The sequence below is a fragment of the Falco naumanni genome, chromosome 12 (assembly GCF_017639655.2).
Source record: "Falco naumanni isolate bFalNau1 chromosome 12, bFalNau1.pat, whole genome shotgun sequence".
Lineage (NCBI taxonomy): Eukaryota > Metazoa > Chordata > Aves > Falconiformes > Falconidae > Falco > Falco naumanni.
Window position 1 is genome coordinate 7,716,058 of NC_054065.1, and position 17,261 is coordinate 7,733,318.

At 37.2% G+C, this 17,261-nt stretch overlaps 1 protein-coding gene across 2 annotated transcripts in view; it reads right to left on the reverse strand.

Moving 5' to 3' along the window:
• Nucleotides 1-17,261, reverse strand: part of TASP1 (taspase 1) — an 88,030-nt gene that overhangs the window by 44,800 nt on the left and 25,969 nt on the right. For both annotated transcript variants that reach the window (XM_040612022.1, XM_040612021.1), the window contains exons 8-10: nucleotides 7,499-7,605; nucleotides 1,896-2,015; nucleotides 1,117-1,195 (exon numbers count right to left, since the gene is read on the reverse strand). In XM_040612022.1, the coding sequence (XP_040467956.1) occupies nucleotides 1,117-1,195; nucleotides 1,896-2,015; nucleotides 7,499-7,605 (306 nt within the window). The remainder of the gene's footprint in view (nucleotides 1-1,116; nucleotides 1,196-1,895; nucleotides 2,016-7,498; nucleotides 7,606-17,261) is intronic.

A 17,261-nucleotide genomic window follows, 5' to 3' on the forward strand; every position in this document is an offset into this window, starting at 1 on the left:
GAAAAAAAACCCAGAGATATGAAATGCAGTCCTTTCAAATGCTTTTATGTGGAAGTTGCAAAGTAAAAGCAACTCCTGCATAATGTCACCTTAAGGCTTCTGTGTTCTATAATATTCCCCCAGTACTGTGTAACAATACAGTTATCTTTTTAATGTCTGTTCTGGACAAGTTAAAAACATCCTGGCTTACATTCTCCAATCTTACATTGCAGTGTGAGCTACCTTCCTAGTTATCTTTTAGTTGGTTTTGTGGATTTTTTTTTCCTTTCCTGTTTTTGCTCTTTCTTCAGTCCTGTTACATTTAGTAAATCTGTTAACAAACTTGTTAACAAACTGTTATCGCCAGTGCTCAGCATGCCAACTGATTGAACAGCTCTGTGTGATAGCTGGCTGATAGGCATCAAACGAACAAAATACTTTTGCACATGCAGGATCCCAAACCTTCCAAAGAACAGAAGCTACCCTAACACATTACTTTCACAATATTTGAATAAATGTTTTCCAAGACATTTATTCTAGTAATTTGGTTTCGCCTTTTCCCCTTCCTTTTGAGAAAGAAAGAGATGAAGAAAAAATTCACTTAAACTTTCACTTGAAACAGTAATTAAGTATTTCGGAGGGAAAAATGCTGTTTGTAGCATTCTTGTATCCAAGGGACCCTTTTATGATAAAGGACTCTCAGTTATCTTAGTCCTTTACAGAAGGCTTCCAGTCACAGAGGCATTCTGTGTTTAACACAGTATTAGGGTTAAACAGTACTTCTTTACAGAAGGACAGGTCACTTAATATGTAACAAATACAGTACATCCTTTCAGTGCAACACCAAATCTTTTAAACAGTATTAAAAAACATCACATGGTTGTTCATTAAGCAAAAAGACAAATATAAGCAACCAACAGAGATTACTTCATGGATTTAAAGACAGTACTGACATATATATATTTATATTTAAGTAAAGAATTTATATTTAAGTAAAGAAATGATACAAAGTAGAATGTAGTCTGGAAATAATGTTAATATTTTAATTCACCATTCATAGAAAAAATAATTTGGAATTTCTAAACTAATTAGAGAAAGATAGCAACTTTTTGAAATATTTATAAAAGTAGTAAATACCTGAAGTACTCACAGCAGTGGAGTAAGGGGTATGAGCTCCTGTATTTTCAGCCCAGCAGCCACAACCATAAAGAGCTGCCTAAGGAAAGAAGTGCATCTCTCATAAATTTAAAGTATACAAGGTTTTTAGTTTGTTCCCTTCCCTTAAAAAAAACATCCAAACACACACCACCACCCCAACCCAGCAGACAAACAAGAAAAGTCCAAGTATTAATATAAAAGATAAATAAGAAAATCGTTACAGTCAAGATTGCAATTCCAATCCATGTTAAATACATTTCATAAGAGAACTGCTTTTAGGACAGTGGCAAAAGTCAACCAAAAATACAACTGTGCAGCAATGGACACTCCTGATGCACCTCAAATTCCCTCACCTAGTAACAACAAAGAATGTGTTCTTTTAATACCTTTGTCACTTCTACCAATTCACAAGACCATTTAAAAATTAATCAAGACAGCTTCCCTTTCATATTCATGAAAATCTTATTTAAAAACTCTAAGCATTTAAGAGACCACTTGTGGTATTAAGGAGGTATTTAAGCCCAAGAAAATAACTTATTAATACCTCTGGCAAAAGGTAACTAATTACGGAACAAATTCTTACCTATCAATGTTTTATAACACTGATGGAGGACACTAAAAACAAAACTTGCTTTCCAATTCTTTCGAAGTTTAATAGGAAGGAAGGGAGAAGATCAGTTTGCTATCACAGCTCTTGCTTACTATCACATTTGCTCGTGACACTGAATGGTCATTCCTGACTGAAAACGTATAATCACCTGACCAACTCTTCCAGGATGCTTTAGTGCTAAACCTCCACTGGAGACAGCAGCAGCGACATTTCCTTCTTGGTCAACAACAACTGCACCAACTGTATCCAATGTTCCTGAGTCATTCTCCTGCGAGACACACAAACAGAAACAACTAGTAAAAATAGTATATTAAAGTCAGATTATACTTCTTAGGAATGTGCAAACTAACGTGCACAAAATGAAGTGACAGGCCTATCAACAAAACTGATTTGTTATCATGCATATTGTACCAATTATGCTGCCATAATCTTCCCAAAATTCCCTCTTGCCTCAGACAGGACCTGAAGAAAACGCCTCTGGAAACAAGAAGGTAATAAACGTCTGAGAACTCATCCAATGCTCAGATTACCTGCCTTCACTCACAAAGTGCCAAAAATGCTGTTTTCTTAGTCGTGAACACTAGTCCACTAAGAAATGATTCAGCAACTTATTCCAAAGATGCCGTATCAAAAAGCCTTTCCCAAAAGCTTTGAGATGGCATCTTCAGAGACTGACTTTTAAAGCTAAGTATGATTTTTAAAAAAACAAACAAAACAACAAAGCAAACAAACAAAAAGTCCAAAAGAAGCAGCCTACCATGTAAAGAGAACATTCTGATATTCTGAGCGAGACAGTAGATAGAGGCCTTGAGAAGAAATCTTCCCAGGACAGATTCTTTCTCCCAGACTTGTTCTCAATTCAGCAGTCTTTAGTGGCTACCTAGTTGAAACAAATTACCCTTTGCTCCCTCTGGCTCACTAGAAAAGCGTCCTTACTTCCATCACTTCTGAGGCAGATTTGCTCCCCTAAGAGCAGGGGTCTTTCAGCATTCCCTCCTGATGCGACCTCTCTGCCTGCTGTCTCACAAACACTTCAGCTGTCTCACCTTGGACCTTTCCATACTCCCCACTCCCTTCCTTAATACACCATGTTCAGGCACTCTAAGAGAAAGAGCAGTTTTCCCCTCTCTGCCTAGGTTTGCCGTAGATTCCCTTCTCTGCAGAATGCAGAGCAAGGCATTCTGAATTCATGCCCAATCACACACTTTTGATGGGACAGAGCATGCAGTGTAGATAAAATAAAATAAGCAAAACCGATACATCATCCATCACATACTCCAGAGATGAAAGCTGCTGTTGCACAAGCCCTCAAGCCTTTAGCTGATCAATCTTTCCTGTATAAAAACTTACCTGTATTAAAAGAATCTTACATGTTAAACTTACCCAAGCAAATAATGCCGAAGGATATTAAGTTATTCATATAAACGCATATTTTCTGGACTAGGATCCAGAGGGAGGAAGAAAAAAAAATACACCCAACTATTCAGCTTCAAATTATCAAGTTCCCATCATTAATCAAAATTTCCTTGGGCATACAACAGCACTTATCAAGTAGACTCATGCTGATGATACTCTGGCCACACTTAATTTTAACAGAGTTAACACTTGAGTTAATACTGTACCAGTCTTAAAAATAAAAATACGCAATGCAGAACTACAGTGGTTTATAGTTTTTTTCAAGCAACTCGAACTCCGATGCAGGATTATCATCTTGGCTTTTACCCAGAGTAACAGTAAATTTCTGCTCTTCACCTATACCTAGGTCTTCCTGAACAAGTTCTATACTCAGAAGCTGGCACTAACCACATACAATATTAAAACAATGTCCTAACACTAAAGCAGAAAAACTGCTAAAAGAAAGGCAGAGGTGAAAAGTTACAGAACTGGGGGTCTCAGCTGGCACTGGGAAGAATAGTTAAGTTAAAAAGCAGAGGAAGGTAAAAACCAGGATCAGGGAAGGTAGGAAAATGAAAGGTAAAAGGAAATTTGAGGAGTGGAGCAAAGGGGATAAGAAAAGAGCGAGTTCCCTTCCAAATTGCAAAGATAAAAGAAAATTAAGGAACTCTTCCTTAACTTCTCACAGGCAAATGTATTTCACATCTCCCAGGACTGCCAGCCACAACCTAATTCAGGTATTATTAACCCAGTTAGAACAATACTATTCAGTGGATTAAAGAGATCTTAAGCAGAAGAGCAGGCTGCTGACTGATCCTTGGAGGTTTTCAAGATCAGACTGGATAAAGCTCTTCCCAACAGGAATTTTCCTATGATCTTATGATTTCTGTGTAGAGAAGAACTACTAATATGATGCAGGTTTTGTTGTTCATCCCCTGCCCCCTTTTATCAAAGGAAATTATACCCACAACAAAAAACTTGATTAATAGACAACCATAGATATGAAAATCAAGCCCGTCAAAGTTAGGAAATGCCAGAATTAAGGCCACCTGTGTAATCTTAATTCATCTCAAATCAAACACTTGGGGCTTCCATAATGAACAAAAATACATTTTAGAAGGATGAGGCTCAATATGGATCAGTATGTTTTCCATATCATCTGACAGCAAAGAAAAAATGCTTGCAGCCGCCTTTGCAGCATCTGTAAAACTATTTGCTGGATCTGCCACCCATCTTCCACTTTAGCTCTCACGTGCATAAAATATTTGCCTTCAGTAGCTATATTACTAATTCCTTTTTTAAAAAGATATTTTAATCAAAAAACCACAAGCATTTACAAGTATATGTTGCATGGAAACTTTCTTCACCATTACTTCCTTTAGAAGATCAATTTCCTATCGGTATTTGCTGTCAATTCAGTAGTACAGTTTGCTTGCTTTGGCTTTTTTTAATTCTAGATGGGGCAACTTAGGAGGCTGGAAATCTTTAAGGGAAGCTTTTTTTTAACCTGGCCCACACAACCAGCCTTCTGAAATAAATTTGTGTCACTGAAGCAAAGAAATTCCATATTTTCCTTACCAGTAACATAAGTTTGGGATTTTTTTGTGATCAGAAAAAGAATCACTGCTGCTGTTATATCTATCCTTACTCAACAAACTGAAAACCAGTGAGACCAGTTCTATTCCATATTCAATGGGAAGAATCCGTTGTTGGATCTATTCTAGACCTATTTTTATGTTTACTCGCATTTCAGCATCACTGACTTCACACACAAGTGACACCATGAATCGATTCTGTAGGTCAATACTAAAAGTCTTCTACACACGTAAACTGTACTGACAACCCCACGATTTCTGAACCAGTAAATGAAGAGCTCATCACAATTTAACAAAGGAACTTCCTATATTTCTCCACACAAATAGGCATTATGCACCTGAGTTCCAGGAAGAATGCACCTGGTGAGACTTTTAATGTCACACATTTCATCTCTTCAAATCATATGAATGTTGAAAAATACAGAATCCTGTCAAGCTAGTATCAAGACAATCAAAAGAAATTTTAAACACCACAATTCACGAAGTTTGAAGTCCAAATTATATATGGGTTCAGCAGGGACTAAATGAGATCCAGCTTGCTTGTCCTCATCTTTTCATGTATTTGATTCATTAATTTAGCACCTTAGATTTTAAAATTTTGCAAGTTCCAAAGGAAACTCGATTACTACTTGGTGGTATTTGTTAACAAATTCCGTATCTGATTTCAGCTAATGATTTATACTAACATGTCCATTGCAAAAGCAGTTTGGGGGTTTTAACAATGCAGTATTGCAACCTAAACCCAATCTATTATGTAGTTAATATTTTACATGGAAACAACTGAAATCAATGTGAAAAGTAAGATTTCACATTACTTTATTTGTACCTTGCGACACGCATGGAAGTTGATTTCAAGAAATCATGGACCAAATATTCAAACCTAGCTAAGAACATGCACACAAAGCATGAAGATGCTCATCTGCACAAATGAAGAGTTCTGTGAAGTATTTTAGAAATCTCATCCTTCCCTTCTTCCGCACATAACACCCCCACCACCCCCCAGTCACTACTTTACAAGCCCTTGAGAAAGAAACTAACGGTTTAGAAGAGCTCCACCCAGTGCCCGCTGAAAGACATCCACACACAGGGCCTTCTCCCTCTCAATTTGAGATTGTTCTGAAATTCCATGAACAGTAATTACCATTAAATCTCATCTCTGAGCATCGTAACTGACAAAACGCAAATTGCTTCAGACTGAAGCAATTAACATCTATATGCTATTATCCAACCATCCACACAAATACATAGCATTTTATATTTTATGATGATTAGATCAAGTAGATTCCCCTAAAAATATGGTTTTCTACAGTATCCCTCTACTGAAAACAGAACAGGGCCACGCATATATCTTCTAATATGTCCCGTGCTGTCTCTTTACAGATCAAGTGGGAACAAAGAGGAGCAACTTGCTCCTGTAGAATTTGATTTTTCGTTTCTATTTCATTTTGAAAACCTAAACTTCCTCTAAGGCTGCGATTACCTTCTACTCTGTGGAGAATACAGGCAGTTCACGTTGATAGCATGGTTTGCTTTTCACCCCCTGCTCCATGGACAGGACGTGCCCAGAAAGCTGACAAATGCGGTGTGCTACATTACTGGATTACTTACCTGTGAGTAGAGCTCTATTTGATCACCTCCTTTACCTACCATCATTGGCCTTTGGGGTCTCCCACAAGCGCTGCACAGGACTCTGGAGCCCTTGAAATTTCAAATTGCAGGTCGGTAAGCTCATGCATTGGCATATGTTTCAAGCATTGACTTGCCCCTTATTACATGAACATCAACACTGTAGAGACCCCTCCTCCCTCAGATACATTTTAATGCTGTTAGTTTCACAGGGAGGTATGTGAAAATCCTGTAAACAGGAAAAGTTCCAAAACGAGTAACTAAATTTCTTCACCCCTCTCTCCTTACTTTCTTTCCAGGTTAGCTCCTTGAAAATAGGAAAATTAGGACCTTGCTAGGGAAAACTTATCTAAGAACACAGAAGATGAATGCCTTATTTATCACTGGTTTGCATTTGCACAGACGACAGAGAATAAACTTCTTTGCCAGTTCTGTGGGATGTATATGTTATTTTATCAACATACGCAACTACATAAGGCAGTGGTCAGTCAGCTTAGCAAAGCAAAGAGAAATGACCATACCAAAAGCCTACAGGCCCCAAATAAAGCATAGGCATTCAATATAATGAGCTATATTTTGATATTCAACAGCTAACACAAATACTGTGATTGACACTCTCAAATGGTAAACAAAGGCTCTAAATGCAAACTGAGAGTGAGGGGAACGGAGGGAATCCTGATAGTTTTGTAGTACAAGTAATATGGGCCAGGTCAATGCTAGATGCATGCACAGATGCACATGTTTACCTACCTGATATTTCAAATTTCACCAACTCCAGCTCCATAACGCAGTGCGCTCAGGAAACATTAAAAAGTGGGAAACAGTGACAGAGATCCCAAGCTAAAGAAAATGTTTCGGTAAATAATTATCTGTGTTTACATTTGTCATATTTCCAGTTCAAAATGAGCAAAGTATTTTTCATAGCACAAGCAAGACAAAGTGACAGTTTGGTTTTTAAATGGCAAGGCAGAATGTTTTAACTGCACCAAGTTACCACTGTATCATCTAAACATTAGGATGGTCAAGGAGAAGTGACTTCTGATGCTACATTACTCTCATTGTATACAACATGAAACTTATCAGCAATCAGCTGTAAGTTTAGGATGACACAACAAAACGTTAAACAGAAACTAACCTTTTCATTTGATTGTCTTCTTTTCTTTAGTTGAATGAGATCTGTTTCCACCTTTTCGGCCAACTCCAGTTTCCTCTTGTTCCTCTTAAAAGCTGCTAAACTAAACCCTATAAAAATAGTTCAAAAGCATTTAACTTAGTAAAATTTACTTAATTAAGCAAATACCGATAAGTTGACATTTTGGAGGTCACATCCCCCACATTTTTACTGATGCAAAAAGCATCAATAAAAAAGCCAACAACTAAGTATTTAAGTTTCTGTACAAGGTGCTTACATCTCTTTCTAAGTTAAAAAATTCTACTATTTTCAGCAACAGCGATGAGTAAAATATCTAGTAGAAACAAGCTGCTGAACACATATGGAAGCTATGTTGGTCTAAATATCTATTTGGCAAAGAAGCAGCACTACACAGAAGAGAACGGAATAAGTGGCTTGTGTTAAAATTATTGTTTTTGACTGCTGACAAGTAAATAGATACCATGTGAGCTCATTCTGATATCCATAAAATTAGGCTACTATTTTATTACCTTAATTGCATATCTGTATGTTTACCCATATATTTAAAGCCACACAATAGTCTACCAATATTTTTATGTTCCATAATCCAACACAGTCTAAAGACCACCTAGGTCTTGAAAAGACAAACATATATTTTCCACATCCAAGTCCCACATTCAGAAAGGAAGTGTTCTCTAAAGTGGAGTAAAAAAAAAAAAAAAAAAGTAATGCTTAAGAGACCAAAATGACATGTTCCCATTTTAGAAGTTTCATTTCATGAAAAAATTGCAGATATTGACATATTTAGTTTAAATTAGTTTTCACTTGATATTATCCACAAATTGTTTTAACATCCTGTTTGAAATGTAGACAAAAGGGGGGGGGGGGAGGGGGGAAGTCTTTTGTCACTTGTTTAGTCAAGCAAAATCAAGCCATTAGGAAAGCAGAGGTATACATCAGTAAGTTACAAATTCAGTGGAAATTGAAAAGCACAGGTTCCCTATTCAATCTATAAGCCTCTAAGTAATTTTAAATAAAATTCTGAATATAGCTACATCACCATTATTCAGAAGACTGGAACAGCTGCAAGAACAGTCTATGAATAAAATCAATATTGCACAGCCAACAGAACACAAAGCTTTCATTTACAGTTCTCACAAAGTACACAGACAGTGAGTATTTTATTTCTTTGAAAAAGAGCATTCTTTATTTCTTTGGCATCATGCAGGTGCCAAAATCACCCAGTGAACTCTCCTTTAAACCTGTTTTTAAGTACATAAAACTGGACCTTAAACTACCACAGTTATTCAAGTATAAAATGTAAAAGTAATGAAAAAGCTGGCATTCCTCTCCAAAAACCCAATGAATACCAGTTTCTTAAAACTGTAAACACATATTAATCTGCCATCACCAGAAAGGAACTCTTTTTACCATACAGAGCTGATTAACGTGGCTACTTTGGACAACACATTTCTATGTTTAAAATTAGGTCCAAGAGGTAAAAAACAAACACTTGATAAGGGGGAGCAGGCACAGAATCATTTTAGTCTAGTATTAATTGGGAGCAGGGAGGAACAAAAACCACTTACATAGATCAAAAATTTACTAAACAGAAGTGCCCCACAATAAATCAACCCAGCACACTGTTTTTAAGAGAATTTTTAAACAGGAGAAAGTTGACATGACTTCAACAAATACAGCGAATACCTATGGGCAGAGCCACAACACAGTAAGCAAGAAGGGTGCCCGGCCTTGGTACTCATCAAAAGTAGGTATCACATGGGAATAAACCTCCCTAAGCCTAGTACCTACTGCTGTCGTTGCTTCCTGCCAATTCAGAAAAAAGGTGTACCTAGAGAAGCAAGACAAATACAAGCGTGCAGGAGCCCATACAAGAAAACCTGAATATGAGAAGTTTTCCTTGTACTGCAGAATCTAATGCTAGCAGTGCCCTCAAAACCTTCTGCAGTATTTGCATGTTCACTAGTTCAAATATGTGCACAAAGATCACATCACACAAACTAGAGAACACATGGACTCATTCCAAGTTGCCCTGCCAGCTACACGGAGTGCTGCTATACGGCCTCTCAGCATCATCACTCCAACTACACCTTGGTTGCTACTTATCCTGCCATTTTTTCCACAACATGTGAAATTTTCCAAGCTTAAGAGAGATTTCATTCACTTAAATCCTCAAGTCTCTACCTAAGCACTTAATTTTCAAAGTTTACCTTATGCTTTAAGATCGTTCATCTTTTCAAAACAATAAAAAAATGAAGATTTGCTTTGAAGGATCTGATTGTTAACATTGTTAACACTAACTTCTTATCTGCATTGTTAATTCAGAGTGGTATCAGTAAGCTAGGAAATCTAGGGCAGAAAATAAGTCATTATTAACAAACAAGTACACATTTTACTAAGTAATAAGCAACACTATGTATGAAATTAGGCTTGCAATGTACCACCTTGTCCACATTTACAGAATGGATGAATCTGTCCTGCAAAGCAGTAATTTTGGCTAACAAAAACCTGTGCTTAGTCCCCAGGTGTCAGAAATATTTTCAGTTCCTGGGTACCTCAACTGCATGCTGGGGTAAAGACTTCTCCTACATTCTCTCTCTATTGCTTTTCTTTCTTTGCTCATCTCAGATGTGGGAGAAGTGCTGCAGTGCATCCAGGACTGTTTTACTAGATGATCACATATCCAGAGCCCCAGGAGATACTGTGGCATGCATTTTTTGCATATCTTGGACCAAGTCAGACAGATGAAGAAAGTTTTCTAGTAACATACAATGATGTAGGTTGGAAGGGATTTTAGGTCGTGTAATCCAACCTCCTAGGAGAACCAAGTTCAGTTCAAAAGGGCTGTATAGAAAGTTCTCAAGTTTTTAGTATCTTCAAGGATGGACAGTTCACAGCTCCTCTGGGCCTCGATTCCAACATGTGACCAAACCCACGTTAAAAAAAAAAATATTTTTTTGAAATTAGTCAAAACTTCACATATTTTAATTTATGTCAGTCCTCTCTGATCCTATCCCTGTGCATCACACACCACCATAACTAATATACCACTTAAATGCACAAATCCAGCACAGCCTAGGTTAAGGAAGCTAGCACGTGTGCCTAGTAAAGTACAAACCTTCCCAGCTCCTCCATCACAATATCTACAAAATCTAATCATCAGCTTCTATCACAACAGACTCTAGTATTTGTCACACTGGAAAGTTCACACTGTTATACTAGAGAGAGGTATTAGAGAGGTACCAGTCATGGTTCTGAACTTCCAGATTATATGAATTTTGACCAGGAACAGCTGAGGGTCTGGGGCGTGTGTCGTTGTGTTTTGGGGAGGTTCTTTTTCAGGGGTGAAGGACGGTAGTTTTTTTCACTATCATGCCTCCCCCCTTCCCAGAGTTACTTATATGAATTGACATATTAATTCAATCACTCTGAAATTTTATTCAGTTTAGCATGAAAGGTCACCCCTTTCCATACTGTGAGTGAAAGAATGTCTATTCAGATCTCCCTTAGAGTGGAAATTCTTGTGCTCAGGCTACATTCAACTTCAAAGAGTCATTAGGATTAACTTTCATATGAAAGTTGAAGATTTTGTTTTAGCAAGGACTGATGAATAACTGCCTTTCATTATTTAAGGAAAATAATTATCATCAGTAATTATCAATTCCTCCTAGCCAATAAAATAGCTAATATCTCCAAAGTGACCAAAGAATTGTGAAATAAAGGACCAGCCTGTAAAACAAAACCCAGCAGTTTGTTTTCCTCGGAGATAGACTTAACGCCCAACTTCAAATGATCAGTTAAATATAAAATGCCTTAAATTTGATTTTTTTCCCAGAATAAGGGAATAAAGACTAATAGCAAGTGAAAGGCTGCCTGCCCTCAGTTTACTCCTGGCTTTGTAATGTTCTACCTAAATAAAACCACTATAAATGCCATTAAATTGCCTAGTACTCTGGTTGCTTTGTCTTGCTCTACTAGTGACAAAGAAACTTGAAAACAGAAGTAAGCTTCACACTAAAAAAAGGAAAGATGAAATTAAAGGTTTCTGAAAACATCCTGTAAGTTTGGTCCTTGACAAAGAATATATTCTGGGGTTCTAAGTTCAATAAAACTATGAAAAAAATATGAACTAAAAAAATATCCAGGATTCAAATGTGCTTGGTTAATGATGCATGCATAACATGGAACAATAACCTACTGAAAACTTGTTTTGACAATAAATGCTATACACAGAGGAAAATACCTATGCACAGTTTAATTTCATAATTCACATTAAATCTAAAACAAAAACTCACCTTTGTGGTGCAAGGATGCTAAGAAATTTCATTTGTCCTAAAGGACAGTGCAAAAAACCACTCTCACCTTCTCCAACAAGACAACATATCCCAAGCTTGAGAAGAGGAAAAGGACACAACACAGTGCTGAAGACAGGCATGTTTTCCTAAAACAAATGCAATATAGCTACATCAGCCTGATGTTGCCTGAGCCAAGGAGAAAGGGAAGCAAGAGGTAGAGCTTATTGACTGGGGAGGGGAGGAAGCTAGAAAAAGAAAGGTAAGGGATTAGATGGAATTTTAGTTTGAAAATTCTTGGATCACAGCTCAGAGGAATTGTTACTGGAACCTATGGAAAGGTATTTAGTATAACATCCTTCGCTTTTCCTCAAGAATTTAAAAGTTTAGATGAAAATCCAGTATGTGCATTCAGATAAAACTCCCTGAAAAAACAATTACTAACCTACACAGTAAGAGCATGTACAGCCAAACTCACTTTTAAAAGAACTGCGTCTCAGAAGCTACAGAGTACTGTATTCTGGTTTGCTTCCCCAGTTATGGATTGTATATACTGTCATAAATAAAACTACTTCAGAGCTGCTGGGAGAGGAACAAAAGGAGAACAAAAAAACCCACAGCTTTACAAATTCATTGTCTGTTAGTGTTTAAACACCATGCTCAGGCCTCATCCAGATTAGAGACATGTAATGACTGACAACAAAAGCGTATCAGAACTAGAATATTATTAAAAGCTCAGGGCTTCACTCTCACAATTACATTATTTCTCACATGTCCCTCCAATGCAGCACGGGGTGCCTCTTTTGAGAATGAATAATCTTCAAGGACCTGAAAACATCTTCTCAGTCCTCCACATTCTCCCTTCAACCTTACAAGGTATCAACAGGAGCTACCCATGTATTCTGTATTTAAATGCACTGCGTTTTGTGTCTAACTGTGCTAGATGGTAGAAGCACTGCGTGGAGTAATTGGTCACGGCAGAGTTGCAGAAGCTGAGAAAAGTGCAAGGGTTTGGCACGGAGAAGGTTCAGTGGCTGAGCAAGTAACAGGTGGAAGTAGCTGCTGCTCAACTCCACTCGCCTGCATGAGAGGTTGGTATTAGTGGACGTAGTGTCAGAATGTGTGCTTGATAATATGATGTTATTATCTATAAATGCAGGACAAAAATCTCACAGGCACCTCTTGCTCAAAGTTAAGACTGTTACAGATCTTCCCATTTTCAAAAGGTTCCAGTGCTACTGGGTACCCTGACGAGAAAGGACCACAAGACCTTCATTACATAATCCATTAACCACAAGATCCATCTCCTACTGTAATAAAAACAGCTTTTATGCAGATTTTTTGTACTGTTATCACCACTCAACAGAAAGAGATGAGAAAGTAATTTTCAGCAAGCAGGACAGGAAGAAAAAGAGATCATTGGTCTCTGAGTCAGTTCAGAGATGTTATCTGCGTACCACTTGTTTGCCATAAAACTTCCACATCAGTTACTCGTCTCTTGTACTAATCCTGTTGGCACTCTGGCAGTCTGATCATTCCCGTAACTCGTTTTACCGTTATACTATGCACAAGTAAAAATTAAACCAAAAATCTTAACAATTCTATTATATAATGATAGTGACTAAGTAAATAAAAGACAATTGTATTCCCCATTCTGCGTAGCAATTCAGAACTTTTTATTAGTCACCTTTCACAGCTCATTATCAGAGAACAGAGGTAAGAGAAAAATTATTAGAGAGAAAATTAAAATTGTCCTATTCACAGAGTCCTTGAAGTACTGAATTGTACATTCAGAACAAAATATAAGACTGAGGCATTTTTTTATTTTTTATTTAAATAAAGGTAAAATTGATTCAGATCTACTTGTTAATTCTAGCTCTGTGTACTTTAAATAGGTCTGTAGCTGACAGGCTGTTTATTATAACACATTAACTTTTCTTGCCCAAAGTTAATGAAAAACATTCTCAGTAAAATGTCCATGTTTCCTTAAAATTCCCATGCTTTTATAAGCCACATCTATTGCCTTATATATTTTCAGGCTTGGTTGAAAATTCAGTAAATATTTATGTGAACAATTAAGTTTTCAAATGGAAGTAACAAATACAATTTATAGCACTACTAAATCACACATCAAGTTCAGGACAATACTCAAACCTACTTACAGTGGTGGAACAGCAAGCTGGGATCACAAACACCAATGTTTCTATTGCAGGCGTAACAAATTATTATGCAACAAAACATTATGCAACCTGTAAGTATCCAGCAATCATTCTTTAAAAGCAAACTGTAAATTGAAAATGCTAAGAGAAGTCTAAGAATACTCTTAAATCTTTGAAGTGCAGATTAAGCTCTGCCCAATCATATAGCACCCCCTGGCAGACATTTCTTACAGTCAACTGAAAGTATCAGGAAGGAGAACTTTCTGCATATTATGTTTCTATTCGATATTAAAAGAGAATGCAACTATTGGAGAGAAGTGAATTAAAAAGGAATATACTAGCAAATTAGTTAACCCACAAGAATTAAAATGATCCAGTGAAGAATTCTGTTGAGCAGTTGCTAAAATAAATGGCACAAATGAAAACAGACAGACGAAAATAAATTTCATTTTAACAAAGCTATTTTAAATGACTAATTAACACCATTTATGCTTCTGCTGGGACCTAAGACTACTAGTGCTACTTCCCATGTTATACTTCAACATGAATGGGGAGAAAAAAGAACATACTTAGCATCAAAAGCATATTAAAAAAAGAAAAACTATCTTTCTCAGAGTGCTACTATATAGATCTGTTCTTTATAACAATAACTCTCGGTAAACTGTTGCTGGACATACCATTTCTTACTACTTCCTAGAAGAAATGTCTTTTTTCCAATCAGGCAGCCTTTCCTGCTCCCCGGAAGATTTTCGTTCAAAGCATCTTCTGGGTACATCGGCCCAACTTTTTTCCTGGCTAACTTACTGCCATTCTATTGGTTGCACTCAGCTGTTCAGATTTCAGAACTGCAAGTGAACCTGCAATATTATGTCCAATTCCAGGGATGACTTACAACGTTTGGCTTCCCCACCTCACCTCCCCACACCCCTCTTAAGAGAGGTCATTTCATCTGCATATTATGGAACAAAGGCAGCAACTTTCACCATTAAAAACAAGTATCTTCTGTCTGAGTGATACCTTTTACTGTCTTAAAACCAGATACGTACTTAGATTGCCCAAGCTTCCTAATCAAATCCCCAAAACCCTTGAGTTTCTCCAGATCCCTTTCATTCTCACCCTAAAAACAAAGGAACAAAACATGATCTAAGCCACTGCCCTGAGCCACTAACTGAGCCTCACAGCACAGTTCCAGCAATATGGTTCATCTTTTTCTTCATGAAATAATAGTGAAGTGGAAGAGAGAACTAGGAGCAGGGTAAGGTTTTGGGGGGTTGGAGGAGAGGCAGGCTAAGCAGGCAATACTGGTGGACAGGGAGATAGACGATACCACTAGAAGTATGATTACCTGCATGACACTTATCTAGAAAAGGCTCTCCCTCATTAAAGAATCTAAGCAGACATAAGATAAAAGGAAATACACTCGCATACACAAAATTGGTTACAAAACACAAAACAAATAATGAGTAAAAAAATGGCTTGTTACAACCAGAATGCCAAACCATCCTATAGTAGCACTTACTCTGTTCAACAAGGTATGATTTTACTGATGACACTAAGCTAGTAAAGGTAATAAGAGGAGGACTTGACTGAGGAAGGATTCCGAGTAGCTACCTGACAATAAAACAGCAGATTTTATTCAGCAATTCTCAAAATAATGGAAAAGAGGTAGTTCCTCAAACAACCCATAGTTGTAAAGGTTTTTGCAGAAGCTTGGAATTAATATAGGCTCAAGAGGAAACAACCATTTCTTGGCAGAAAGTGCTACTGATTAACCTCATGTATGCAGGAAGCAGTCAGGGATAGCAAAAGGAATAGGAAAAGGGAATTATATATTTGCTCTGTTCTTATATTCTTCCATAAGCATCATTTGTGGCTACTCTTGGATTCCAGCTACCAAGCTATGTGGATCCACTGCAGCTACTTTTGTTCTTAAGTAATACAACTTGCTGAAGAACTTATGGTCACTTCCACATCGTTAGAGGTACAAGCTTGCTTGCCTGAGTAGTTACCTGCCTTTTCTTTCCCTTTGAAGACTGAACACTGTAAGCAATTGCAAGATGTCGTCTTACATCATGTTATCTTTCTCAAATCAACTATTTTGCATCTACTATAGGCTGAACTAAAAAAAAAAAAATCAGATAAAAGTGGTTTGTTTATTTTTTGTTTATTATGTGTATTATGTGTGTAGGCACAGATATTGACAATGGAAGATTTATCTCAGATTTTTGTGGCTGATTTAAAGTATACTTTTAACATTTTATAAGACTTGCATGACAGTCAATTAGCATTTCTAAACTGTAATTACACTTTTAACAATTTGGTAACGCTTTCTAAAGCAGTCTCTCTAGCAGAGGGTAAGAAAGCTCTAGCACAAGCTAGTATGGGCTCTAGTATTGGCAGGAATTTAAGCTCTAGTATGGGCAGGAATTAATAAATTAGACTTTCTTGCAGACTGTAGGCAATACAGGCAGATCATATTTCAGTTGGGTTTTTTTAACACTCACTCACTATACTGGAAAGCCACCAGATTTCTACAAATGGTAGAAATCCATTTCCTCACACACTGGGCAAACTGAAGACAAAGCAGGTGAGCCTTGATGTAACCTTGATGTAGTTCAACAAGTGACATGGTTTAAAACATCATTTCAGTTTGGTGCTTAGATACTGTGATAGTTCTGAGAGAATTCGGGAGTGTGACCACAAAGCTGATCCTGCAACTTTGTTACTGATCACATGGAGAGTTCCATAGGTGCAAAACCAACCACACAACCCCACAGCCTTATAGCACGTATAAAATTACTCTTGCCATCTCAGGTCTGGGAAAAGGAAGACAGAATAATGCGACTTCAAGAATGTATTTTCCATGTGCAGCACAGAGAAGTCAAAACATACGCACCTAGCTCTCCCTGCTAATACTTACAGCAAGTACATCTAAGATTTGGATTAGGGGTTTCTTTGGGGGGTTGGTTTTGGTTTTCTGTAATTAAGTTACTGAACATATTTTCCTGATGTTTGGCAACTAATTTAGTTCTTCATTTTACAGAGCTATTCAACAGTCACGTAATTTCAAGTTAGTTTACCCCCAATTCTCCATGCAAACTCTACCATAGCAACTGTAGCAAGCATAATCAGTCTCCCGTTTGTGGGGTTTTTTTTCATTTCTTACATTCTTTAACACAATAACTTGCTTCAGATGAGATCTTTTGTGGTTGCTTAGAAACAATATTCTCCTTAATTGTTTCTTAAGCACATCTAACTTTCCCTCCCCTGGTAACAACGGAAAAAAATATTTTG